Below are 27,177 nucleotides of genomic sequence, written 5' to 3' on the forward strand. Positions count from 1 at the left end.
TTTTCTGACATGTCTCCTCTCACCCTTAACGTAACAGGGACCATAGGAAATCTCACTGTCATGGGCCAAGAAGATCTTTCTGGCAGCTGCATCCTCCCTGGCCATGTCCTGCACCCGGCTGTGCCCCATCGCTGGCTCTCAGCGTCCAAGACACATCCTCCCTTATGTGCTCTCCAGGGTCGACCCTACTACTCCTAAGACACCTCATATCCCTTGTTTCCCCATCTTCCTCATTAGCTCCCCTCAACCCAGAGTCCCCACGAACATCCTCAGGCAAGGTGTGGGGTGGCCGCCCACTCCCGTGGGCGCGGCCCAGGACTGAGTGGGCGGGGCAGCGGGCGGGCCCAGTGCCTACCTCTCCCATAAACTGCGCGGGCCGCGCTCCCGGACTCTGCAGCTGCGCCCGCCGCCCCTCCTCCGCGCTCCACCGTCTTGCCCCGCCGGACCCGACCGCTACCTGCCCCCGACATGGATCGACAGAAGGCGCTGGTTTCCCGCTGCGGGGAGCTGGTCCACATCCGCTACCGGCTGCTCCGCCAGGCTCTGGCGGAGTGCCTGGGAACCCTCATCCTCGTGGTGAGTGGGAGGAGGGGGCACCCAGAGAAGCCCCTGTGTCTCCGGCCCCCACATTCCCCAATCCTTCTGTTCGCTGGAGGGCTGGCTGTTCCTTTTCAAGACAGCCCTACCCCTCTCCCAACTCTGATCCCCACCTTGACCCCTTGCAGTGCTCTTCCCCCCAGCTTTTACTCCGTTGACGGCTGTTACTCCCCAGTGACAGCGTTGATCCTGCAACCTCCCCCCACTAGTGACCCAGCCCACAGGCTGGAGCTGAGGTCCCCCCCGCGGTCTGGGACTCCATCCCCTTCTCAAGGCTCCCACTGCTCCCCGAGTTCTCAGAGTCCTAGCCCAGGAAGCAGCCGGGGCGGGGAGTAGGCAGAAGCAAATGGAACCCTTTTAGATTATTTGGCTTCTGATTCCTGGCCCCTAATGAATAATTAAGGCTCAGAAAGTCCAAAAGTTCCTGTGACATGAGGACAGTTTGCCACGGGTTGGGGCAGAGGGTGCAAAGAGCAGCTCAAGAGGAAAGGAGGACCTTGAAGATAGGCGGTCAGGAAGGCGGCTGGGCCCCAGGCACAGAAGCAGTGGTCTCGCTAAAGTTGCTCCCCTTCTGCTGGGCGGCTCCCAGACCCTGTCAGTTACCCAGACAGATGCTGTCAGCTTCCGCGCAGAAGCACTCTGACTGATTCTGGGTTTTCTGAGTGGGACACTTCTCCTGCCTGGGTCACTCTCTGGTCCCGGTTACTCCCTGGTCACCTCAGTTTTGCCCCTGCGTGCCTCTGTTTGCTCTTCTTGGGTCTGGTGGACACGTACCCCAGTTACAGGCTCCATTTCCTGTCCTAGTTACTCGGATTTTCAGCCACTTTGTGGTCACACCTGTTTTCTTCTCGGTTACTTCTGGGTTTAGTTGCTGCATTCTAGTGGGTGGATTGCATTATTCCATTCCTGCCCCAGCCCCGACCCTAGGTAATGCAGGCTTGCCAGCCCCTTGTGGACTCACAAGGGGCTTAACTGGAGGCAAACAGGGCTGGGGTGGCCCAGCTCAAATGGGTGGTGGTGGTGGAGCAGGCCCTTTGGTCAGAGGAGGGCCGAGACTCACCTGGAAATAGGAAGGGAAGAAGGAAACCAGAAGGCACTTTATCCACGGCCCCTCACAAGACGGATGGCTCTACCAGTCATCCCCATCCCTTCTTTCCCCTGTGCCAAGGGAGCCGGGCAGGTGCTTATCATCCTCCTGCCCCATAGCCTAGTGTCCCCCACTCTCTTATCTGCTTTACAGTCCAGTCCCCCCATTGGAGAGCAGCCAGGACGGGGAAGCACATTTACAGAAGGTCCTCCCTGTCCCCTCCCAAGCCTCAGTTCACCTCCCCTACAGAGGAGCAGTCAGGCCCAGCGGGGAGCTGCTCCAGTAAGGAAAGTTTCAGGCTCAGATGAGTATGAGGCGTTGGGTGTCAGTGAAAAGCAGAACCTCAAGGGCAGCCTGAAGAGGAAGGGCCAGGCTGGAAGACCCAAGTGATGGGTGAGGGTTCGCCTGTGTATTTCTGTAGGTCGGGGACCTAGAGCTTGCAGTGGTAGCAGTGGGGCTGGCTTTGGGGCAAGGGGAGCCCCCTTTTCTGGGGTATCTAGTGAGGGAGGGGCACGGGGGAGAAGGAAGAGGAAGATTAGCCCCAAGGTGGTAGAACTGGCTCTGACAGCTTCTCACTCCAAGACCTCCTGGGTCGGAGCCAGGTTGGGGCCTCAGAGAGGCAAGGAACTGAGACCAGGACTTGCCAAGCCCAGCAGGGTTCCCAGGTCCCTCACGTGCCTGCCCCTCCCCCACCCCCTATATAATTACAATCTCTGATCTTTGCTCTCACACCTTTGTCCTCCATCACTGCTGCTGGTTTCCTCGTTATCTTGATCTTTCTGAGAAAGGATAAAGAAAATGCCTAGTAGCAGGACAACAGGACACTGACATGTCAGAATGGACAGGGGCTGTAGCATGGGTCTTGGAAATTGCCTGCTGGGTACATAGAAAACTTTTAATTATGGTTAGGTGAAAGAGGAGACTGGAGCAAGGGCTGGAGTAGCTTTGGGGGACACTCCAAGGCTCAGGTCAACAGCTCTTTACAGCTGACAGGAAGCATTTTTACATTTGAACAAGGGGAATAGACATATAGTGTATTCTGTCCTTGCAGGACATATGGGATCTTCATCCTCTCAAATGCCTCCCATCCCTGGCAGAAAGCTTAGAACTAATCTCCTTTTTTCCACTGCCCCGGGGGCCCAGACCAGGGCTAGTGAGAAGAGCCACTCATCAATGCCTTTAGGATCATCAAATCTGAGTACAGACCCTGGACCCTGGACCCCCTGAGGACAGAGAGGTCAGGGTCAGTGGAGAGAGAGGAGGCTCTGGGACAGGGACGGGTCAAGGAGGTGCTGAGAGGGACTCTGAGAAGAGCCAGGGGCATGGGCAGGGGCTCTGACATCCCAGATTCAGGAGAAATAGATTCAACCTAACTTCTGGTCTCCTCCCTATTTCTTTGTGCCCTGTCCCCCATCACTGCCATGACCAAGTAGCTTTTCTTTGGGGCAAAAAGGGAGGAACTGCAAGTGGGGAATGAGTGAGAGCCTTCTTACCTCTATGGGACGGGCCTGCAGGGCTAGAGGAAAAACTACTGAGGTGAACACTGTTCCCCTCTCCCCTACTCCTGTTGAGATTCAAGAAAAATCAGTGATGGTGGTTCAGATATCTATTGGGGTCCCAGCTGCAGACTCTAATTCCATGGGGACCTGTTATATTAGGGTTGGGACAATGGGGTTGGAAGGGCACATCTGCTTCTCAGGGTGCAATTGCAGCAGGGGGGTTTCGGCTGAGTTCCAGGGTGGGCTTTGTCCTCCTGGTGGAGGCAGGCAGAGGTTGCTGGCTTCACCCTTCCCTCTGGAGCGAGAGCTCCCGGGCCTCAGCTGGGCCTCACCGTCCCGCCTTGTTCTGTTTCCTGATGCAGATGTTTGGCTGTGGCTCTGTGGCCCAGGTTGTGCTCAGCCGGGGCACCCATGGTGGTTTCCTTACCATCAACCTGGCTTTTGGCTTTGCTGTCACTCTGGGCATCCTCATTGCTGGCCAGGTCTCCGGTAAGGCCTTATCCCACCCTTTATCATCATCACCCATCAACAGCATTTTCTCAAGGGGTCCCCCTGAGGGATGGGTTGGGGGGAAGGGGTGGGGGACATTCCCAAGGACAAGGCATAGCCATGGCCTGAGCTCTGAGCTCCTGGAAGAGGAGAGTGAAGAAGGAACCTGATACCTGGAACCTTTGACTCTCACCTTGGAATCAGAGATTAGCAGAGTTGTCCTGTTATGCAGTCTAACTGCCGCCTGGTACATGACACCCTTCCCTGCACCCTTGTTCCCCTGGCCAGAGGTGGGGAATATGAAGGTGGTATGGAATCCTGGCCTACCCACTATGGCAGGCTTTGGCTAATAGGTCCCATCTCCCATCCGCATAGGGGCCCACTTGAATCCTGCTGTGACCTTTGCCATGTGTTTCCTGGCAAGAGAGCCCTGGATCAAGCTGCCCATCTACTCCCTGGCTCAGACACTGGGAGCTTTCCTGGGTGCTGGGATTGTTTTTGGACTGTACTATGGTAAGCATTACCCTCCTCCACTAGCTTCTCCTTCTACTTGGGACCTGCACCAGGCCTTTCACTGACAGACTACTGGGGCCTGCCCAAGCCCTGGGCTCATGACTCACGCGCACGCAGGCCCCAGGTGCAGGGCATGAGGGGAATAAACGAGTCGGGCAACATTAGCATCTCAGGCCCTCACCCCACCCACCCTACCACCTCCGACTCCTGAGTAAAACAACAGTGATTCTACTTACCCATATAACCCCTGGGCGGGTGGGCCAGCCCGAGAGAGGAAACTGGACCCAGGCCTCTGCCCTCACCCACTTGGGGTTTAATCTGTCACTAGATGCAATCTGGGCCTTTGCTGGCAACGAGCTTCAAGTCTCCGGCCCCAATGGCACAGCTGGCATCTTTGCCACCTATCCGTCTGGACACTTGGACATGATCAATGGCTTCTTCGACCAGGTATGGGATGGGGACCTGTGAGGGGAGCGCAGGGAGGAAACCAGGCTGTCTTGGGTGTCTGATGGGCAGGCGGGGGGATGGGACTCCTTGTCTAAGATGGAGTTTCTCCGTACGTGGGAGCCCATTTCAGAATCGCAATGGCCGAGACTTTTATATTTAACGGGTTCCCCGGGGGATCCTTATCCCTGGACGAATTCTAGCACCACTGTCCTGGAGAGCAGAACGCGGGAGGGAAGCAAGAGGCCAAAAGGAGGGACCCGAGGGTGGGGTAGGGGCCGCTCCTCACCCCGTTCTCCCCGCTCGCCAGTTCATCGGCACAGCCTCGCTCATCGTGTGTGTGCTGGCCATCGTGGACCCCTACAACAACCCCGTCCCCCGTGGCCTGGAGGCCTTCACCGTGGGCCTGGTGGTTCTGGTCATCGGCACCTCCATGGGCTTCAACTCCGGCTATGCTGTCAACCCCGCCCGGGACTTCGGCCCCCGCCTCTTCACTGCCATTGCCGGCTGGGGCTCAGAAGTGTTCACGTGAGTGCCACCGACACCTGGCCAGCCCCGCTTGCCCTCCTCCTGCCTGTTCCAACCACCCCTGACTACGTGTTCTGTCCACCAGGACTGGCCGCCAGTGGTGGTGGGTGCCCATCGTCTCCCCGCTCCTGGGCTCCATCGCGGGAGTCGTCGTGTACCAGATCATGATCGGCTGCCACCTGGAGCAGCGTCCGCCTTCCACTGAGGAGGAGAATGTGAAGCTGGCCCACGTGAAGCACAAGGAGCAGGTCTGAGTGGGCAGGAGCCATCCCCCCTGCCCCTCCTCCTGGAGCATCTACTGACTGTGCGGGGGGCTGCTCCCTAAAAGGCCCGTGCACAATCCCTTCCCAGGCTAAGCAGCCCCGTGTTTGCCACCACCCCGCTGGACGGCCCCTCCAGGCTTTCCCACCGGACTCTGTCCAAGGAGGACTTTGGGCCACTGCCCTTAAACTGTGATGGGACAGGGAGTAGGGCCAACATAACCCTTTGTCTCCCAATGGGGAAGAAATGGGCAGTGGGTGCATGCGTGTGTTTGTGAGTGTGTGTGCGTGTGCGTGTGCGTGTGCGTTTTCCCAGACGTTCAGGGCAAGGGACCAAGTCGAAAGGATTTGAGTCATGGGGAGGGGGGATCTAAGGGAAAGGGGATGGCGATGCCTCCATCTGAGTGAGGAAAGTGCCAGGGGCCTTCATGCTTCAGGGGCTCCAGGTGGGGAGGGGTCCAGATACATGTGTTTCTGACGATGTGATTGCCCTGTTTTCTAGGCAGAGGGTTAGGGGAGGTTTTGGGGATGATACCACGGGAATATGGGATGGCTGAGAGGAGGGGCCACAGCCCGGGTGTGGACTCTGGGCGTGTATAAGTAGGAGCCGAATAACATGTTTCCGTCGTAATGTAGGCATGGGGGGCGGGGTGGGGCGGGGGGCTGAAGTCCAGGTCTGAGTTTTCATGTTTGCTGTTGTTGTACAAAAATGTAGTAGATTTTACAATTTGGGGAGTTGGGGTTGGAGACTATTCTAAATAGGGTCTTCACTCTTTTAATCCTCCACTAAACACATGTACTTTTACCTTTTATATTAAAAAAAAAACCAAACAATAAAATGTGTGCCTAAAACTGCCAATGGTGTAAATATATCTTTGCTTGTTCTGCTGTTTTCCTGGGGCCAGTCAAGGAGCTTCAGGGTGTCTGACCACACCCAGGGTGCCCCCCTGGGGCTTCAACGTGGCCAGGGCACCCCGGGGCAGGAGGCCTCTTCCTCTCAGCTTGAACTCAGCCGGCCCCACACTTTCCCTCAAGCTTCCATCTTCCCAGGAGCCCGGCACAGGGAACCGCACCTCCTTCCTGACCCCTGCCCTCGCCCATCACGCCAGGAGACGGGCCTGAGCCTGGCCGAGGGAAGAACTTTCTCCAGGCAGAGCTGCCTTAAGGGGAGGACTGCCACCCAAGAAATAGTGAGGTCCCTTTTGCCAGCGGATTCCAGCCAGACTGGGAACCTGTGTTGTCTCCTACAGCTTGGAGCTGTTCGGGCTCCATCAAACTCCACCCAGAGCTTGGTCACGGCCCCTTTGCAGCTTCTCTGCCTCCAGGCCTGTCCCAGTCTATTCAGCAACCAGAGGGATCCTTCTGGAAACCCCTGCTGAAAGTGGGCTCTTTCCACGGCTTTCTTCATGGTCTGGAGACAATCCCATACCTCCCACGCTGCGTTCAGGCCTCCAGGACCTGGCTCCTGTCCCTGCCTATCTACCCATCCCCTCACAGTGCTCCCTTCGCCCAAGACTACTCTGTGTGCTCCTGTGCCTGCCTACCCTCGGACCTTTGCTCCAACGAGTCCAGTCACTACAAGTGTCCTGATCTGCTCTGCTCCTCCTCTTCCAGGAAGCCGTCCCTGCAACTTCCTCACTCTTCCACCATCTTCTGTAGTCATTTGTCTGAGGCCAGAGACCACAGCTGCATTCATCTTTGTCTCCCCCTCTGTGCCAGTTCTTCCGTCTGAGGCACATCTGAGCCCATAGGCTGGGGTTGGACTGACTCTCCGGCACCCTAACTGCCCAGGGAGGCAAGGACTCAGCACGTCTGAGCCCAGGAAGCTCTGTCAGGTGATCACATGCCCCTTCTCACCTTCGCTTCCTTACCCAATCCTCCTCAGGTTTCATTATGAATAAAAGGGCAGGTGAAAAGAAAAAGGGAAGATGAGAAGGCCAACCCCAGCCCTCCTGCAAAGTTAACCCCACAGAGCCAGAGGAACCCTGGGTCTGTCAGGAGAACTGTGGGTTTTAGAAGCTAAAGCAGCTCTTGTTCCCCAGCCATTTCCCAGATGAGGAGACCATAGCCCAGAGAGGGTGGGTGGCAAATGCAGGGTCACACAGCTAGGACTCTGGCGGGTGGGGAAGGAAGTTTCCCCTCTGGTCTCCACCCCTTCCTCGTCCCCAGCTCCCAAGGGGAGTGTATGGCGTGTGGGAGGGAAGCTTGCCAGAGGGAGTGTCTCTTTCCCAGGCCCTGGGGGAGGAAGGGCAAACCTCAGGAGGGGAGTGTGTGTGTCCTCAGAGTTTCATTCTAGCCACAGTGGTCTCGCCTGTGGTGTCCCATCCTGCTGTCCTCCCCAGCATGCCCCTGTCCTTCTGTCATTGTTTCCTCTTAAATCCTGCCGTTGACTTTGACTGGTCAGCCCTCTGGTGCAGTGTTGAGGAAAGTATTCAAACCAGAATTCCAGGCCCGGCGTGGCCTCTCTCTACCTGTGTGATCTGGGGATGGTCATTTTCTTTCCCTGGGCCTGTTTCCTCACCTGTGTGCTAGGAGGTATTGACAGGAAGAAGTAATGGAAGAGAATCCATGAAAAGGACTCAGCACAAAGACCTGAGCCCAGTTTGTCCCACTGCGGATGGTAAATAGTCAGTAAATATCATCTCAGCTCATGGTTTTTCCTGCAGAGCTGGGGAAGGGAGGTGGGTGGTGGCGGAGAGATGCTGAAAGTTGTTTCTTTAAAGGTCATTGAATTCAACATACTCTTCCTTGTCAGATTCCTTTCAGGGGTTCTGAATTTCCTGAGGAGGGGTGGAGGGGGGGGTGTGTGGTGGAGAAGAGGGGTGGAGGTGATGGCTTGCTGTGCCCTGACTAGAGGAGGCGTTTGGGGTAAGATTGAAGAGAGACATAAGAGGGGGCCACACACACGGGTGTGGAGGGCAGAGGAGCACACAGCCTGGGGCACATGTTGAATGGAGGGTCAGTTGGCGTGAGAAAGGGTAAGGCGTGGCCAGGAGCGGTGAGGCAGGGTGGGGGCTGGCAGGGACCTGGGCCAACTGCAGCGTGTGCTGGGGTAGGAGGAAAACGCCCCACTCCCCGTGCACGTCCAGGCTGTGCCTTTTATCAGCTGTTCTGGCTGGTAGCAAGTTCAAGGAAGAAATCTCATCTACTTTAGGAGAAGGCTCTCAACCCATTTCCCAAGGTGCACTTGGAGGGAGAATCACCCTGTGGGAGGGCGGGCAGATCCCTTGCCTTGTCATTGGCCCCTTCTTCCTGCACGGAGCCCGCTTTGGTGGAGCCCATGTTTTCTTAAAGTTCTGACCTGTTTGGATTGAAATGAATCTGCCTGAACCCTGAGCTTGGTTCCTGGTTCCTTGTGCGCCTACCTCTGTGCATGCACACTCACAAGTGTGTGGTTTCCAGTGTGCCTGAGAGTGTGCCCGTCTTTCTCTCAGGATGTTTGGTTATGTCCCTGTGGGCCTGTGCCTCTGGCCCACCATGTCCCTGTCTCTGTCTGCCTCCCTCTCTGGGCCTGGCTGGGTCTTTCTTCGTGTACTTACAATAGAACCTCTTGTGTACCTTGGAGCCCACCCTGTGCGTACCCACAAGTGACTCTCTGGCCAGCCCAGTCCCGCCATCTTACTCCAGGGCATGCCTCTTCCCTAATTCCAGTAATGAGCTCCCTCCTTCTTGCTAACTCTCCCTCCCTGATTTTGTTTGTCTGAAAACCTGGGTGGGGCTCCCCAGGTTTGGGGAAGGAAGCATGGGTGGAGTTGAATTGGGTGGGGTGGGAAGGGGAGAGGAGAGAACACTCCACCAGAACAGAGATGTCAGCAGTCAGAGATGCCCTTGATCCCCAAGGAAGGGTCCGTGAAGGTGCTGGCCTAGGTAGGGCCCTGCACTTCCTCACTGGCAGGAGGGAGCCTCTCCTAGGGCGGAGTTCTGAGTTTTGGGCCAGGGAATGCAGCAGTGCAAAGGGAGAAGACGCTGAAGCACTGGGGCCCTCAGGGAGACCGAAGGGGTTCACCTCCAGCACCTCTGAGTCCTAAGGGGGTGTCCGTACAAGGCCTCTGAGTCTCCACACTGGCGCTTCAGTCTTTGGCGCCAGGCTCATTTGAGGTAAGGGGGAGGGCGGCAGTGGGAACACAGGCCGTGTCTAGTCTGGGCACTTTGCCTGTCCCTGAGTAGCACCCACCTCCTCTTTGTGTAAGGGGGAAACTGAGGCCCAGAGTCTCATTCAGGGTCAAAGAGCAATGCAGCAGAGCCTATGCTAGAATCCAGTTTTCTGTCTTTAACCTGGGTCCCCTCAACCCCTTTCCCTGACAGCACTTTGCAACATCTCAGGTCTTTGGGTTCAGATCACCTTCGTTTCAAACCAGCCCTTCCCAGCCATGGGACCTTAGGCACTTGGAGTCTCCCTGTCCCCCAGGTCCAATCTCCATCCTGCTCTGCGCCCCAGGAGGCTAATATCTATGGGCTGGATCACCTGCGTCACTGGCTTCTAGTTGGATTTGGCAAGTGGAAGGCACAGCTAAGAAATCAGAGCGCAGGGAGGGTGGGAGTGGTTGGGGGGCAGAAAAGTCGGGGTCTTCAGCCTTTTCCAGGGCTTCCCCTGTGTTCCAATAGTACTGTTCTCTCCTCTTGTCTCCTCCAGCTGAGGGAGAAGTGGCTGCCTGCTGTTAGTCCCCAGACTGTCCTTGTTGGTTCCGGTGACTGCCACCACCTCTGTAAATAGTCCCTTCACAAGCTCTCTTCAGTGAAGTGCCCCCCGCCCCCCCGCCAGGATCTACTGGTCCTGCTGGACGTCACAGAGTTTTCCTCTCTGCTGTAGTGTCTTCATCTATGAAATGGGGATGGTACTGGTACTCACCTCATGAGGTTGCATCAGTGAGGATTAAATGAGGACATGTGTACAGAACAGTGCCAGATGTAATAGTAAGTGCTATTGAGTACAGAAAATAACAGTACCATTAGATATGTACCAAAAGGAACCAGTATGCTTCCCTTTGAGCTCCCAAGGTAGGTTGAGAGTGGTCACAGTAACTAATTAGAGGTTGGGAGGGTTGTATATGCATATATGGAACCAGGAGAGAGTCATTCCCAGGGAGGATGAAGCCAAGACACAGCTCGAATCTGTGTTTGCTCATTTTGTTTCCCAGCCTTTTCAGGAAACATCCTCAGGTCTCACTGCCATTCCCCTTCAGCTCAAGAATGGGGCAATAATCAAGATAATGATGATGACTTTGGAGGCCTTTTCCTGCTCTCACCAACCCACAGGGAGATCCAGCACCTTTGGGAGTAGGAAGAGGGCCTATGTTCCTCCATCTCATCCCTGAGTATTGGCCAAAACCATAGGAGGCTTGGGTGAGGGAAGGACTAATGGAGGTTTTATGGAACAGCAAGGTTGTCTGTGGGGTGAGGTTATGAGCAGGCTGAACACTAACCTGACTCGGGGTTCCCGCCTCAGACTGTCTTGGTCACACCTTCAGGTTAGAGTGAGATGGGACGTGGTGTGGAGAAGGGGTGGCTATTTTCTCTCCCCATCTCCAGAGCTCTCTGGGAATAAAGCCTTACACCAGAGTCAGTTCCCTTGACCAGCTTCTCCAAAGCCCTGGTGGAGAGTGATGAGCTTTTGCCAGGCTTCCTCAGTGCACTCAGAGCCAAGGAGGCCTGGCTGGGAGAGGCTGGGCAAGGGGAGGGAGGACTCTGGGAACCCTGATAACCATCTGGACGTGGGCCGCCGCTCATCTCCATGGAGATGCCCCCCATAGCTGAGGAGGCACCTGGAATGTCTTGCCCACCACCCTCATTCTTTGCCTGTCTGCTCAGGGTCACTGACAGGGCCTGGCCGGAAATGTGTTGAAGGTGGGGAGAAGGTGGCCTGGCCTAAGGAGAGAAGCAGACTTCAGGCTCAGTTTGAGGGAGCTCTTTCCTTGAGAGCTTGTTTGGAGGTTCTAGCAGGGGAGCCCAGCTACTCGTATACCCTTGATCGAAGACTGGTCCTCTCCTCTAGCTGGGAAGGTCGTCCTCTTTGACCGGGCGCACGGCTTTGGGAGGGACACACATGGATCAGTGAGGGAGGAAAGGGACACCTGCCTAGCCAGCCAGATCAGCCGAATTAACCCTGGCAACCAGTGGGGTGAGGGACGTTGCAGCCAGATTGTCCTCACGTCCAAGAGAGCTCTTTCCTATTAGAGGTAACCTTTAGCTGGGAGATCACACCCAGTTCCATGTCAGGGGTGGAGAGGAAAGAGTAACTATGACCTGTGGACAGAGTCTTTCTTTTATCAGACTAAGGGTTTACAGTTTGGTCACCTGCAGCCCTTGGATGTGTGTGTGTGCCCACATACACGTGAGAGTGTGTGGGCTGTGACTGAAGGACATGTGTGCATGTGCACTCACACAATACTTGTGCACCAACACATGTGCACACACTCAATGACACACCCATACACACTTACTTGCTCCACACTCATACTCTGACAGCATCTCACGCCCCTCAACACACTCGATGTTCAAGCACAGATATACTCATGTGCACTCCTGCACTTCCATATTCCCACTCTGACACACGCAGCTGGACTCCATGTCCTTACCCTGATGCACACTTACAGTCATGCACACTTAAGCACACATCAACACTCTCAGTGCACTCACACTTGAATACACTCCTACTATACTCCTACTCATTGGTTGCCAGAAGCCACACATCTGTGCAATACGCCTGAGAGCCTGGAAGTGTATGGGAAGGAAAAAGCAGAGATAGGGGATAAAGAAATGGAGGCCACAGGGGTCAGCATGTGGGGTTGAAAAGCCTTTAGGGTCTGAGGTCATGACCCAGATTTTAGAGTAAGGGGTCAGGAAGCAGGAGGTTTAAAGTATGTGATTGAGAATCCAGTATCTGGGCAGGACACATGATAGGCGCTATCCAATCCCTGCTGAATGAGAGGACAGCAGAATAGAATAATACTGTCCATTTCCAACCGGTGTGCTGTCTATCACACACAAGCTGAGAATCCTAGGCAACCATAGATTCAGGGCCACCACATCCTCTGAAGTCAAGGGGTCCACATCCTCACTGACATTCTACAGAGCAGGAAGCTGAGTCTCAGGTGCAGGTGACTTGTGCGGAGCTACTGGACAAGGCAGTGGCCAGTCCAGGCTGGTGTCCTCAGTCTCCGAGTACAGCTTCTAAGCCCAGAGATATCCAGTCAAAGCCACAGTGGCCCTGGCTGCCAGGGGAGGAGCAGAAAATGACTCAGCTCTGGGCCGTATGAGTGAGGATGTGGGCCCTAGCCAGGAAAGAGAGAGACCTGCAGGGATCCTGAGGTGTGCACGATCAATGAGAGTGGCCGAAACTCTGCAGAAGGGGTCCTGGAAGGCTCTTATGTGCAAGGTAGTTCCTCTGGTCTTTCTGCCAGAGGGCTTGCATTTAATTCATTTATTTATTACTTCCTAAATATTTGTTGAGCATCTATTTAATGCCAGGTTGTGGTAGGTACCAGGAATACTATAATAAGCAAAATATATACAATATCAGGTAGGGAGTATCTGGATGCAGAAAAAAAAGAAAGAAAGAAAGAAAGAAAGAAAGGAAATCTAACTCATAGAGACTTGTGCAACGATGGTGATTGGCTCACCAACGATGTCATTGGCTCACATAACTAAAGAATCAGAGGAAAACTTCAGGTGAGGCTTGATCCAGTATTGATGTCCTTTTGGTTTCTCATTTTTTCCATGGTGTCAGCTGCATCTTAAGCCTGGATCCTCTTGTGTTTCTAAGGAACCTGGCAATAGCTCTAGGCTACATGCTTCTTGTTCATGTCTAGCAGAGAAGAGGGAGAATCTTTATTCAGCAAAAACACAGAGGTAGCTCTGGCTGGTGTAGCTCAGTGGATTGAGCACCTGAGAACCAAGGGATCTCAGTTTGATTCCCAGTCAGGGCACATGCCTGGGTTGCAGGCCAGTTCCCAGTGGGGGATACACGAGAGGCAACCATACATTGATATTTCTCTCCCTCTCTCCTTCCCTTCCCCTCTAAAGATAAATGAATAAAATCTTTTAAAAATTAAAAACACACACACACAAAAAAACACAGAGGTACACCTTGATTGGACCAGCTTGACCACCTGCCCAGCTCTGAGTCACTAGAATAGTCTGACCTGATTGGGTTAGCCTGAGTCACATGTTCCATCTTGGACACCCCCCCCAACCCAGCTCCATCTGAACAAAATGGATTCTCAAATGAAAGCTGGGGGCTGTTAGAAAAGGGAAAACCAGAGCCTACCCAGTGGTTCCCATTTTCATGAAACTTGAAGCCTAACTAGTGGAGGAGACTACAGATACAATCAGCCAAAGGAAAGTGGGAAGTGGGACATTTTACCAGAACAGAATACCTCTACAGGACTGGGGAAAATGAAAAGGAAGGGCCCCTCCTTGTTATTGACACCTGAAGGATACAAAGGAATTAGCCAGGTGGGTTGAGGTAACAGTTTGTGCAAAGGCCTGTTGGCAGGAGATAGGAGCCCTGGAAAAGCTGGAGCTCAGGGGCCAAGTCAGGCAGAATCTTGGTCAGGAAGGACCCGGGAAACCAAAGCCTCCCAGGGCTCTTGCTTGGTGGCCCCTGTGAGCCCATTCATCACCAAGTGAGGGAGGCAGGGGTGAGCCGTCTGGAGGCCAGACCCCACCTTGGATGGAGACCAGATGCACAGTGAACAGGTTGGGGAAGTGCGAGAAGCCTGGATGTCAAGAGCTCGAGGTTGCTCAGACCCAGAGCAAATTCCACCACTGCTCTGCCTCAGTTTCTCCCTCAGAACCACAGGGGATGGTCTGACCCCTAACTTCCCTCCAGCTCCCACACTCTGTGATTTTCTTCTGGGACTCCTAACAGTCTTAAATTCAGATGATGGAAGGAAGGAAAGAAGGAAAATGGAAAGAAATCCCTTTTTTATAGCAGGTCTTTCTTTTTTCTTTAATGTTTAACAGTGTCTATTTAAGCCAAACTGACAACATATGCTGGGAAGCAAGAGCTCACAGGCTCCTTATAGCAGGTCTTTATGTTGGTAACAAACTGTGCTGAAGGCTTGGGGGGATGTAGAAAGTTTGTCTGCACAAGATCAACGCACTCAAGTTGAATATTAGATGTCCCTGTCTTTGGAAATCATTTTGGCTTCTCCACAGTGGCAATTTCTCACTGGCATCTTTATTTTTTTATTTTTATTCTTTTAAAGATTTTATTTACTTTTAGAGAGGGGGGAAGGGAAAGAGAAAGAGGAAAATATCCACCCATTGGGAAACATCCATCAGTTGCCTCTCACATTCCCCCATTTGGGGACCTGGCCTGAAACTCAGACATGTGCCCTTACAGGGAATCGAACCAGTGACCTTTTGGTTTCTGGGCTGATGCTCAATCCACTGAGCCACACCAGCCAAGGCTATTTTTGTCTTTTTAAAAATCGACTTAAGAGAGAGAGAGACAGGGAGAGAAAGTTATTTGTCATTGGTTGATTCCTGTGCCCTGACCAGGACTGAACCGGCAACCATGGTGTATTGGGAGGAGGCTCCAACCATCTGAGCTACCCAGCCAGGGCAGCACCTTTGTCTTATTTAGCACTGTTATAAGAGTGCCCAAACCTGTAGAGAACTTTTCTAAAAATGTATTTGAGTCAAACAGTGAATATGCCTGGAAGCAAGATCTCAACAGACTGAGATAAATGCTTCCTAGAATAGCTTCCAGTTTCTATTATGCATTTTTGATTAAGAAGAATAGTATGGAAGATTACATGAAGGTGGGAAAAAGCAAGGCAAGATGAGATTGCAGGCTAGTTAAGATGATCTTGTCCCGGCCAGGTAGCTCCGTTGGGTAGAGCATCGCCCCAATACCTCACGGTTGTGGGTTCAGTCCTGGTCAGGGCACATAGAGGAATCAACCGGTGAATGCATACATAAGTGGAACAACAAAATCAAGATGATGTGCTCTCTTGAGGGTGAGGGCCTGAGAGAGGGCATTGCAACATATGTTAACACAGATGCACAGAACAACGGACAGAGCTTGTTTAAGGTGAAGGTAAACCTTTCACCAAAGGAGTTGTAAATATTGTTTAACTAATAAATCCTTAATTATTAAAAAAATGTTATAGGCTTCCTGGGGTGTGACTACCCACCATGACCAACCCAGTTAGGAATTTATGATCCGATTGCTCCGTGAGGCTGCTTTCCACAGAACCCCTTTTCCAGCCACGGCACCCTAGCTTCTGCCACCTCACTGGTTTTCTTTCCCTTCGCCTTGCCCCACCTCCCTTTCTCCCTCCTGAATGCTCACTGTAAATTACTTTGTAAAGTATTCAGCTGAGCAAATGGAAAAAAGTCACTAGCGCTGGTCCTGAGATTTCCTTCAAGGCCTCAGGTTTTGAAAGCACCCCCCCCACACCCCATCACGAGGTTACAAGGGAATAGAGCTCTCTACCAGTGGTGACGGCCATTCACATGTCTGTCACCCAGTCTGAGCTTCAGGGAGACAGGGAAAGACAGGTCCGGTTGTACAAGCCAGCCCCTCCTATGTCGCAAGGGGCTCAATAAATGTTTGTAGAATGACTGGATGGCATTATTCAGGACCCCCCCACCTGCCTTGAAGCCCACTGTCCTTTTTCTCTCCTCCCAGGGAATGGTTACAGCGGAGCATTGGAAGGCTCAGGAATGTCTAGTGGTGACAGTTGTGGAAGAAGCTGTTGGAACAGACAAAGCCCTGGTCAGGACAGTTGTGCCAAAAGTTGTATTCTGCAAGGAGGGGTTAGAGGTTCTCGGCGGACCTCACATTGGCATAGGTGTGGACCCAGGAGGAGAAGGCAGAGATGACATTAAGGCTCCATGTCTAGGCCCCCTGATGGGCTTGGGCACAGCCAGGAAGGGCACCCAGCCAGCCCTGCCGGCTACGGCTGCGCCTGGAGATCTTATCTGGGGCCTGGCAGATGCCTGGATGTGCGTCATTGGACCTGAGGCCTAGGAAACCATTCGGATGTTGAAACCCAGTGAGGGGGCAGGGTGGGTGTTTCTAGTTTGCTACCAGTGCATCATTACCACCCACACCTCCTGTCACCCCTAAGTCACTTCCACGGTCATCACTCATCTCTGACCCATCTGCCACCCTCACCGTCATCCCTGCATCATGACCACTGCCCCTTTCTTAACCACGCTGTCTCTTAACCCAGTTCCCATCACTTTCGCTGCCATCTCAGCCCCAAGCCCAGAGCTGTTGCTCTCTGAAACTAATCCTGCTTTCAACTGCCGGTACCCCAACCCTGTCACTGCCTGGTTCCATTCCCACCCTCCTGTCACCTTGACTGTCACCACTTGTCCCAGTTTCCTTCCCCTCTAGGTCCTCTGAACTGTCACCATCTTCCCCCAGGCCCTGTTAGTTCCCCAGCACTGCCCATCGCCGCTTCCGCCCTGTCCCTGTCATCAACATCCTCATCTTCAGCGCCTCACCTAGGTCTCGAAATGGGAGTTCCCCTCTGGGGTAGACGCCCACAGCCTGTGCCCACCTCTGAGTCTTCGCCCCTGCCTTTCAGCCTCTGGCGTCCTCTGGGCTCCCCAGTGTGGAATTGCCATGCTCCCCAACTTTGGGCTCTGCTCTGCTCTCTGCTCCGGCCAGAGCTCTCTGCTCTGGCTGGGGCTGTTTCACTTCACCCTGTGTTGGCTTTACTCAGGCCAGCCTAGACCTAGAGTTTCCATTTATTAAATAAACTATTATTTCCCTTTTCAGAATTCCCTGGCATCCCCCCAATAAACTCTCATAACGCTCACAAGATACATCATAACACTTATTTGAGGGAGGGATAAAGAGAGGGAGACACTGATGTGTGAGGGAAACTGACTGGTTGCCTCCTGCATGCCCCAGACTGGGGACCTGGCCTACAACCCAGCACGTGCCCTAACCAGGAATCGAACCAGTGACCATTTATTTGGTTTGCAGGTACATCTGAATCAAAGGGGAAGACACAGGGGGTTACCCGAAATCCAGTGGTGATAGATTAGGGAGGTGGGAGAAAGCAAAGCGGGAAGTCTCGGGATGGATAAGAAGTAGACTGGAGAGACAAATCATTCTTTTCCATTGGTGGGTATCAGAGAGTTGGCAGTTAACATTAACTCAATAACAATGACAAAGAGGGTTTCCGTGGCCCGTGCTCTGGTGTAGTGACTGTGCCCTGAAGGGTCTGGAAAAAAGAAATGATCATAGATGCAAAAAGCCAATAGGCTCAATTAAAGGTTGACATTTGTCAGGGAAGCTATGGCCTCAGACAGGACTACCCACCACCACTTGCTTTTAGTTAGAAACTTCTAATTTTAGACCATCCTACGTGGTTACTTTCTGTCTCTGAAATTGTCTTAGGAACTAAGAAATAATGTGGATTTGGTCACCACCGTCGGAGGGTGAATGTGTGTGGTTAGGAGCGGGTCTGTGGGAGGGCGGAGGGGTGGTGCTTCATCTGGGGGATTTTATTACTGATGTTGTTTAGAATCGTGGCTGATGGGGACAATAAGAAGCAGTCTGACTTTTAGTTTTGTTTCTAAGTTCTCTGTCAATAATGGACCCTCTATTGCTTGTCCCCAGGGAGGACTGTTCCCGCCCCACCCCCATTTAGTATGCCACTGGTGAGGAACCCCAGTTTCTCTGTGAGCTCATCTGTTCTTCTCCCCTCAGCATTGAGCTGGGAGTGATTTCAGAGATGTCCAGAGATCTCTCAAAATTCTGCAGGGTAATGTTAGGGTAGCCAGTGACACGGGCTGTGAAAGAATTCACAAAGAGAAGAAAGTGTAGAGAATAAAGTTTTTATTCACTCTCCAAGCAAGGAAAGGGGCTCCGTGTGGAGAGATACACCAGCACTGAGAGGTGGGGGCTTTGAGCTTTTATTGAATTATAATTGGATTAAGAAAGAGTGGGGGTTTGCTGTCCACGGCCCCTGGGCTGTTGGGCGTGGTCACACAGGGCTGCAGTTTGCTCCAATGTTATCTTCTGCCTGTGGCTATGGGGGCCCTTAGTTCTGATCTTGCTCCCAGTAATGTCCAGTTCGGGAGGACAAGCTCAGAAGAGTGAAATGGCATCATGTTTAATAAGGTCATAGGCCTGCTAGGCAAATGGTGCCGCAATAGCAAATGGGGCTGGCTTTGTCCTTTCATTTCCCTCTCTGGTTTTAAAATGGATTTATTCTTTTAAATAAAAGAACCTGGTTTGGTTCTGGTTTGGAGGAGTAAGGGTGAAGTTCTCTTCCTCTGTAACTACTTCTTCAGGTGGGCTAGGGTCGTGGAGCTGTCCCTGACTGCGGTTCCAGGTGTGGGTTCCTACAGAAAAGAGGGTGGAATTGGACAACCAGAAAAGCAAGAGCTGTGACTGGAGGCCATTTAATGTTTCCAGCCTGGATGCTCTGTTAAAAAGATATAAGGTATTTGAGGAGATATGGCCTAAAAACAAGAATTTTTAAAAAGGCTGCTATAGGTTCTAGGAAGGGAATTAGCCAGGAAAATCAAGATAGATATTGAACTTAAACTCCCAAAAAGGGAGAGGCAGAGTAGTCAGTGCATTCTGTATGACTGGCACTGCATCAGTAGCTCTCAATAGTTCCAAGTCAAAGGATAAAAGAAAAAAATGAAACATTAGCTTGAAAGGAAACTTAGAGAAACTAGGTTTCAATCACTTTGTGGGTGACAATTGGACATTGTGATTTTAATTAAAACACAATTTCTCTCCTGAAGATTACCCTCATTTATTAAACAGAGTGAATGTAAGTCTAGTTTCAATTTGGCCTGATTATTTGCATGAACACAACAAGAATAGTAACTGATCATATAGTCTCTTTTAAATCTGCTTTGCTGTAATTTTATAAGGAACCTGCAGACTGAGCTTAGTCAGCCCCTCAGGGCGAAGAGGCCAAACCACACAGTTACCACTGGCTTCACCCGTACCATTTGTTTCACTCAAGTCCTCGAGGCTTCCGAAGTGCCTTAGGTTCTTCTAGCCATCTTTTAGGAAAGCAAACGTTGCTCCTTATGTGGAAAGACTGCCATGAACCACGTGACCAAGCAAGATACCTGACCACTTCTCCAAGGGGCTTTTATTGGCTTTGAAAGTCAATCTTAATTCCTTAAGGCTTTCTGGGGACATCCAAGATCCCGGCATGACTTTCCAGACAAAGACTTGGTTAAGAAAACTTTTGGATACTGGTGCTATTATGAAGAGAACAGATTCTTACTGGGTTTCTGCAAGCAGACATATTGCCATGAAAATAATACTTACTTGGTTGAGAGTTGCCGAGTTTTGGAGGGATTAGGTAGGGAGAAAAATATAAATGTTTCAATATTGCTTATAAGGGTATAATTTACAAATTGTCCTAGGGGGAAAAGTTTCCTTAAATCTGGAAAAAATGATTAAAAATAAGCAATATTTTGAACAAAGTCATAACAATTCTCTTTAATTCACTTAGTCACATATAACAATATTGTTTGTCATGATTATATGCCAGTATTTCCATGAATTCAGTTATTCTAAGGGTTCTATAAATCTTCATTTTCTTTAAAGATATGACCTACTTATATATCTGTAATTCAAAGTCAGAGTCTTGGGGGGGGAAATGGGACAACTGTAATAGCATAATCAATAAAATATATTTAAAAATTAAAAAAATAATGTCAGAGTCTTTTTTATGCAAATGCATCAGTGTAAAAAGTGACTGTCTACAAGGGACCAAATTTAAAATGACATGGTTGTAGATTTGATTAAACTGCAGTTGAGAAAGAACTTTGCTTCTTTGTAAAATATAATATTTCAAGATAACAGTCTATTGAGAAGCAAAAATTACCATGAAACGACATAAAAGAACAGTGAAAACCTAACAGCATGCAAGGTTTTAAAATGCTGTCCAGGACTTACCGGAAGTGCGCACTGAGCTCTCAAAACAACTCACAACCCCTCACTCAGGTTACAAACTCCCAGACCACCACTGCTCCCCACAGGCAGCTGTCACCGTTGGCTTGTGCAGTGTCACTGACAGGACACCTGCTACGCCTTAGAGCTTCCTGTTTGAACCTGATTTCAAATCTTTGCAAGTTCTTCCCTAGGGCAGGCTGAAATTTCTAGAAAATCTATTTTGATAAAAATGTTATTACTCTGTTAGGCAAAGCTTCCAATGTAATTTCAAGCATATTAAATTGGCCTAATTAGTTCAAAAACTTTTGTTGTGAGGATAGAACAAATACTTGAGGTATTCCAGGGGTCCATTGGAATAACTCAAAGACATTCCTCAGTTTTTAAAATTTGAACTTTGGAAAGGTTGTCATATTTAACCAAAAGATTGTGACATAAACTTTTTGTAAAACAACATATTTTTTGTAATAACTCTGAAAGACATTAATCAAAGTTAAAACCAGATTTAATATCAAATATTTTGTCTAGAACATAAGATCCTGCTTAATTTATATAAGTATTTAATATCTTTAGACCAATAGAATATCACACCCTAGTTATGCCAACTGGAGGCAGAAAACACCACAGGTAACACACAGACAAACACATATCATATAAAGATCACATACATGAAGACTGAACATATAAAGACCATACACATAATTTAAATTACTAATTTTTATAGAGAAAGTATAAGATTTTTCTTGTGTGCTTTTGACAACATTTAAGACTGGGAAGGGGATGGAAGGTCCTAAATACTGAGCAGGAAGACCTGTTGAGACCCTCGATGAAAACTGTAAGGACTGGTAATGATTGATAGAGACAGTCTGGGCTTCAAGGTGTCCAGCAGCAGGGAAGAGCCCGGGCGGGCGGCTTTGGCCCCAGTCCCCCCAAGGTCAGAAACCGGGCAACAGAAGGTATATGCTCCACACCAGCAGAGGAATACAAAGAGATAGATGTGTTTACCCCGTGCCCTGAGGGTGGCCTTACCAATGACCAGAACACCAAACAGAGGGGAAGGAATAGGTCCCTTTGAACATCAGGGGTGATCAGTCCCTGCCTCACTGGACCCCTCGTCCCACGTGTCACCTGGGGATGGCTGTGTAGGGTGACTCCGAGTCCAGAGGCAGCCTTACCTTCTATCTCAGCATGGACAAAATGCATATTGACGAAGGATTTATTCCACAGCTGACAGGATTTATTCCCCGCACCGACAAGGGCAAGAGAAAGTTGTAATGAAGACAACTCGAGTACCACCAAGGTCATCCAAGAACGTCACCAGAGAAAAACCAGGTGGAGGAAGGGGTACTGGGGCCTGAGGTTTCTTTCTTCACAAGTTACAAACTTTCACAACCTTCACGAACCTTTCTGCAACTTTCACGAACTTTCTTATCCCTTTAGAAATAACCATCTTTAGAATAACTTACTTTCAATCCCTGTCCTTTAAGACGGCATCTCCATGTCTATGCCTTCTATTATTGAAACCATACAATCTCTTCCCAATTTCATTTGAACTTAACTTCTAGAAACCTTAATTTCCCATAATGACCAAAAGGCAAGCAATCGGCATTCCCTAGATCGACTTTCATGACCACATTTCTCGACCTTTAGACCCATAGGTTCCTCTATTGGCAAACTCACTCTCACTTTCAAGAGGGATGCCCCCAGCAAAGCACAGAGCATTTATCTACAGCTCCAAAGCCACTCCTCAGCCTCTTTGTAATGAAAAGCCAAAAGCAGGTCTAGCGGTCTATGTTTCAGTATTTCATGTTTTATATCAAAATACCTAGACATTCAATAACTTGCATCAGAATTTGCTGATTCACAAAGGAATAGCTGCTCAGAGATAGCTAAGGTTTTCCCGTTTGATAAAAAATTTTCTCCGCCGAATTTGTATTTTAGAAGATGCCTTGGACAAGAGTCCCTGAAGAAGACCAGGTGTTTGCATTTTACAAATGTAGGGAAAGAAGAGCACACTTCTCCTAGGAGAACTTCGGTTTTATCAGGAAAAGGGGCTTGAGTTTAAAGATTGTATTTATTTGTTTTTAGAGAGAGGAGAGGGAGGGAAAAAGAGAGGGAGAGAAACATGGATCAGCTGCCTTTCACAGTTCCCCCAGCCAGGGACCTGTGCCCTGAACAGGAATGGACCACCAACCTTTTGGTTCACAGGCCGGCACTCAGTCATCTGAGCCACACCAGCCAGGGCAGGGCTTGAGTTTAAAAGGCCACTTTTTCCCTCTGCATTAAGATGCAGGCCCATTTTTTCCCAGGATTTAGCAGCTCCCAGGTCTCTAGTTGGAGAATAGAGTGTTTTATAGTCTGGGTGCTATAAAACACTATAAAATATAGTGTTTTATAGAGTGTGTGTGTGTGTGTGTGTGTGTGTGTGTGTGTGTATAAGATTTTCTCCCTCTTTGTAGCCTTGTTTTTACTTAATGTGGGCACCGTGGGGCCAAACCTAATTGCAAACAGGAGTCAAACGCAGGACTGGGGTTGGGCAGACGAGGAAGAGCATTACCCCTGCTGGGTAATACTGATTAAAGAGCATGGCTTTAAGGGGCTGGAGTGCCGCTCAGCTGAAAACAAACATGGGGGTGGGAGAGTGGGGGTGGGAGATTTTATCGAAGAGGCACAGTTCGGAGAAGGAAGCCAGGAATCCCCGCTGAAGGTTAAAATCTTGTCTCCTCCTCTCGAGGACTAAACCTAAGGAAGGGATTGCGATGGAGACAGTAAAGGTCGAGTTGGAGGATAGTATTATAGTTAAGAGATCTGTTCCTGAGCCAGACTTCCTGGTCACACCGTTTGTACTGAGGCCAGGCTGTGTTGCAAAAGAAAATCAAATGCTTGGGCTTGAGGTCATTGAGTACCAGAGCCTTCAAGTTCTTAAATAGACAACCCAATGGGGAGCCTTAGGTGGGGTCGATTGAGTATTGCCCATGGTGACAACTATGAAAAAGAAATGGGGAGAATATCTCAGGGCCAAGAACAACGGAGGGGTGGGGGTAGGTTTGAGGAGGGCACCCCCAACTCAAACGGACAAGAGGTCTGCGTCCAGAGCTGAGTGTCCTGGAGTCCGAGGGCAGATCAAGTGCAAGTTCTGCCTCAGAGCCAGGCTCCCTGGTCCCTGAGAGCAGACTGAACCAGCAGGGAGACATTTGGAGGTGTCCCCCCCACCAAAACCCCCACGGAAAGCGGAAAGCGATAGACCCAGTCCTGGGGTTTACAATGAGAGGAGGAGCTAAGCTATCACTTTCCTTTTTGTATTTTTTAATTTTTTATAATATATTTTATTGATTATGCCATTACAGTTGCCCCATTTCCCCCCCTTCATTCCCCTTCACCCAGCACACCCCTCCCACCCACATTCCCCCTGCCTTAGTTCATGTCCATGTGTCATAAGTTCTTTGGCTTCTGTATTTCCCACACTACTCTTGCCCTCCCCGTCTATTTTCTCCTCACTGTCTATGCTACTTATTCTCTGTACCTTCTCCCCCCTTCTCCTCCTCCCACTCCCCTATTGCTAACCCTCCATTTGATCTTCATTTCTATGTTTCTGCTCCTGATCTAGCTGTCCTCTTAGTTTGCTTTTGTTTTAGGTGTGGTTGTTAACAACTGTGAGTTTGCTGTCCATTCACTGTTCATATTTTTTATCTTCTTTTTCTTAGATAAGTCCCTTTAACATTTCACATAATAAGGGCTCGGTGATGATGAACTCCTTGAACTTGACCTTATCTGAGAAGTGCTTTATCTGTCCTTTTGTTAGGAAGTTTTTTATCCTGAGATTCAGAGAGACTTACAGAGATCACTGGCCTTGAAGGTGGATGAACAGGAGGCTGTCCACAGAGCCCAGAGATGGAGAAGGATTAGAATCCTTTCTCCAAACTTCACAGAGACAGGCTTGTGGGGGAGGGCGGGGCTGTGGTCAGCCCAGGTAGAGATTCCTCTGTCTGTTGCTCCCTTGGTAGCAAGTCTCAGGAGGATGGAGGAGAGGGAGAACTAAAGAAGGTCCCCGTATGGGCCACCAACATTGTTAGGGTGGTAGGTGACATGGGCTGTGAAAGAATTCACTAAGAGAAGAAAGTGTAGAGAGGAAGGTTTTTACTCTCCAAGAGAGGAGAGGAGCTTAGTGTGGAGACACACCCGCATTGAGGGGTGAGAGCTCTGAGCTTTTATTGGATTACAATTGGATTAAGAAAGGGGGGTTGCTGCTGTGTGGCCCCTGGGCAGTTGGGGCATCATAACAGGAGGCTGCAGTTTGTTCCAACGTTAACTTCTACCTGTGGCTGTAGGGAGCAGTTAGTTCTGTTCTTGCTCCCAGTAATTTCTAGTCCTGGGGACAAGCTCAGAAAAGTGAAATGGCATCATGTTTAACAAGGTCATAGGCCTGCTAGGCAAATGGTGCCACAATAGCAGATGGGGCTGGCTTTGTCCTTCCAGGTAAGGGTGTCCTCTGACAGAGCTAGAACCTACCTATGACCCCTCTGGCACCTCCAGCTGCCTTGGGGAACCCTCTGATTCTTCTGCTGGTGGCTGTCTGCAGCAAGGAAAACATCCTGTTTAGGATGGGAGCCTGTGCCTAGGAGCCAGATCTGGATCTAACTTACCCTGAGTGAGACACTGGGCCAGCTCTCAGGGCCCATACTCGTGAGTCCCTCTAGGGATCTCGCCTTGCTCACTCCTTAAACCGGGGTGTTTGGTGACTTGGAGCCTGGGGTTCTTCATGGAATTTCCCAGACTGGGGAAGGGATATCAGTTTCAAACAGGATGGAAAACTGCCACCTCAGGCCTCCTCTTCCTCCTCTTTCCTTTGACCTGAGTGCGACTGACATTCTACTACAGGGGACTGGTAGGGTTGGGTATGTCAGACGGCAAGTCTAGACAGGTGGACAGGGGAGTCTGGGCCCCAGGATGGGGTGTGTATGTGTTTTGGAGATGGGGTAGATGAGGGCGGATCCCCGGCAAAGGTCAGTGATGGGAGAGGTGGCTCCAGCAAGCCGGCTGTCCTTGATTGGTGACGGATGCTGGGTTGGGCTGGGTTCTGTCTCTGCTGTGAAGCAGAGGAGGCACTGGAGGGTGGAGAACAGCCCCTTGATGAGGTCACTTCTTGGGTGAGAGTCAAGGTCCCTTTCTGGGGAGGAAAGGCAGCGTCATGAAAGCAGGATTCAGGTTAGACTACCTGAAGGGATAGGTGATGAAGGAAAGGGAGAATGAGGTGTCTCTTCATTTGGGCTGCTTCCCAGGAGGGGAAGAAAAATCCATGCCACCCAGCCCCCCATGCAAACAGTACTATTAGAAGGAAGAGGTAATAGATAGTGAGACCTGACAACAAGGTAGCCTACAGCACCCTGTCATCAGAGTTTTGGGGAATTTGCAGCTAAGGAGACAGCTCTGGGATCTGAAGGCTGGGTCAGTCATTTCCTACCCTGGGACCTCAGTTGCTCCTCTGTGAAATGGGGAGAATCTCCTCGGTCCTTGTCTAGCAAAGACAAAATGTTCCCTGACCTGGTCACTGAAGACCAGTGAGTCTCCCGTACAAGTTCCTTTTGAAGTCCTGAAGAGCTAAGAGAAAACACAGCTGAAATTGGGCTGAATGGGGTAAAGAACAGGGAGCCTGGACCTAGCTGTTGGGGGCAGAGTGATGCTTTAGGATGCAAGTAAGCTGATCAGACATCGGTACTTGAAGGCCCCCATGACAACTGGGAAACATTCTGACCCTGCCTTCCCAGACATTTTGAGGCTCTGATTTAAGCACCTCTTATCAGAGTCTCATTTCCTTAATCCTGTCTCTTTGCCCCAAAGACCCTCCATAAACCTTCCCTTATTTCCTTCCTGAAATATTTCTGGAGTGCCTTCCATCTGCCAGGTATTTTCTAAGGGAGGGGAAGGTGGAGATGGATTAGGGAGGATGCAGAGGTAAACAAGATTGTTGGCCCTTGTGTTTTCTCCCTGAGGGACAACAGGCAAGAAAATAAGTGTGGCAGCTTCACCTGTACTGGCTCTGAAAGAGACAAGCCCAAATAGCTGTGGACACAGAGAAGGTACCACGTCCAGCCCAGGGAAGGACAGGGCAGAGGTAGCATGGACCCTGAGTCTGTAAGGGCCAGTTGACCTGGGCCAGGAGGCCATGGGAGGTGGCGAAGGTTTTGGAGCCACCCACCAGGCTCACAAGAATTAATTAAGTTCTCAAAAATTTTGTAAACTGCTTCTTAAACACAGCCATTCTTGAAAATTAAATTATATAAATGTATCATTACATAAATTATTGTTTTAAATAATTTATTTATTGAATAATCAAACTCATCACTTCCTAATTGTTATTACATTTTACTGTTATCTGTGCTTTTGAAATTACTTACACCTACTGAATCTCTAAGGTGGAGACACTATTTAAGGGTGTGCTGTTACTCATTGTTTCCCAACTCCTTGTTCAGCGACATCACGTTGCTAGTTTGAAATTGGCCATGTGACAGTATTTACATCGTTGACGTGGACTAACACTACAAGTCAGGGCTCACTTCATTGTTTGGATTGATTGCACGGAACAGATGTTGACAAACTACATAGCCTGCAGGCCAAATCCAGCCTGTGAGTGAGAATGGTTTGTTTGTTTGTTTGTCTGTTTGTTTGTTTGAGGGAGAAAGAGGAAGGGAAGGAGGGAGAAAGAGGAAGAGAAGGAGAGAGAGAGAGAAACATAGAGAAACAGAGAAACATGGATTTGTTGTTCTACTTATTTATGCATTCGTTAGTTGATTCTTGTATGTGCCCTGACAGGGGATCAGACCTGCAACCTTGGTGTATTCGGATGATGCTCTAACCAGCTGAGCT

The 27,177-nt window shown here is 50.4% G+C and overlaps 1 protein-coding gene across 1 annotated transcript; it reads left to right on the forward strand.

The window, feature by feature from the left end:
* Positions 1–378: 378 nt before the first annotated feature.
* On the forward strand, positions 379–6,276 carry AQP3 (aquaporin 3 (Gill blood group)). The gene is made up of 6 exons (XM_037151649.2): positions 379–576; positions 3,546–3,672; positions 4,048–4,185; positions 4,514–4,632; positions 4,940–5,157; positions 5,243–6,276. Exons 1-6 carry the CDS (start codon positions 469–471, stop codon positions 5,409–5,411), a joined length of 879 nt encoding a protein of 292 aa, XP_037007544.2. The 5' UTR covers positions 379–468; the 3' UTR covers positions 5,412–6,276.
* The last annotated feature ends 20,901 nt before the right edge of the window (positions 6,277–27,177 follow it).

The sequence above is a fragment of the Artibeus jamaicensis genome, unplaced genomic scaffold (assembly GCF_021234435.1).
Source record: "Artibeus jamaicensis isolate MK-2021 breed Jamaican fruit bat unplaced genomic scaffold, CSHL_Jam_final scaffold_1964, whole genome shotgun sequence".
Lineage (NCBI taxonomy): Eukaryota > Metazoa > Chordata > Mammalia > Chiroptera > Phyllostomidae > Artibeus > Artibeus jamaicensis.

Coding starts and splice junctions, on each gene's coding strand:
- AQP3 (XM_037151649.2), top strand. CDS start 469: ATGGATCGACAGAAGGCGCTGGTTTCCCGCTGCGGGGAGCTGGTCCAC. Junction 577..3,545: donor TGGGAACCCTCATCCTCGTG/GTGAGTGGGAGG, acceptor TTCCTGATGCAG/ATGTTTGGCTGTGGCTCTGT. Junction 5,158..5,242: donor TGGGGCTCAGAAGTGTTCAC/GTGAGTGCCACC, acceptor TCTGTCCACCAG/GACTGGCCGCCAGTGGTGGT.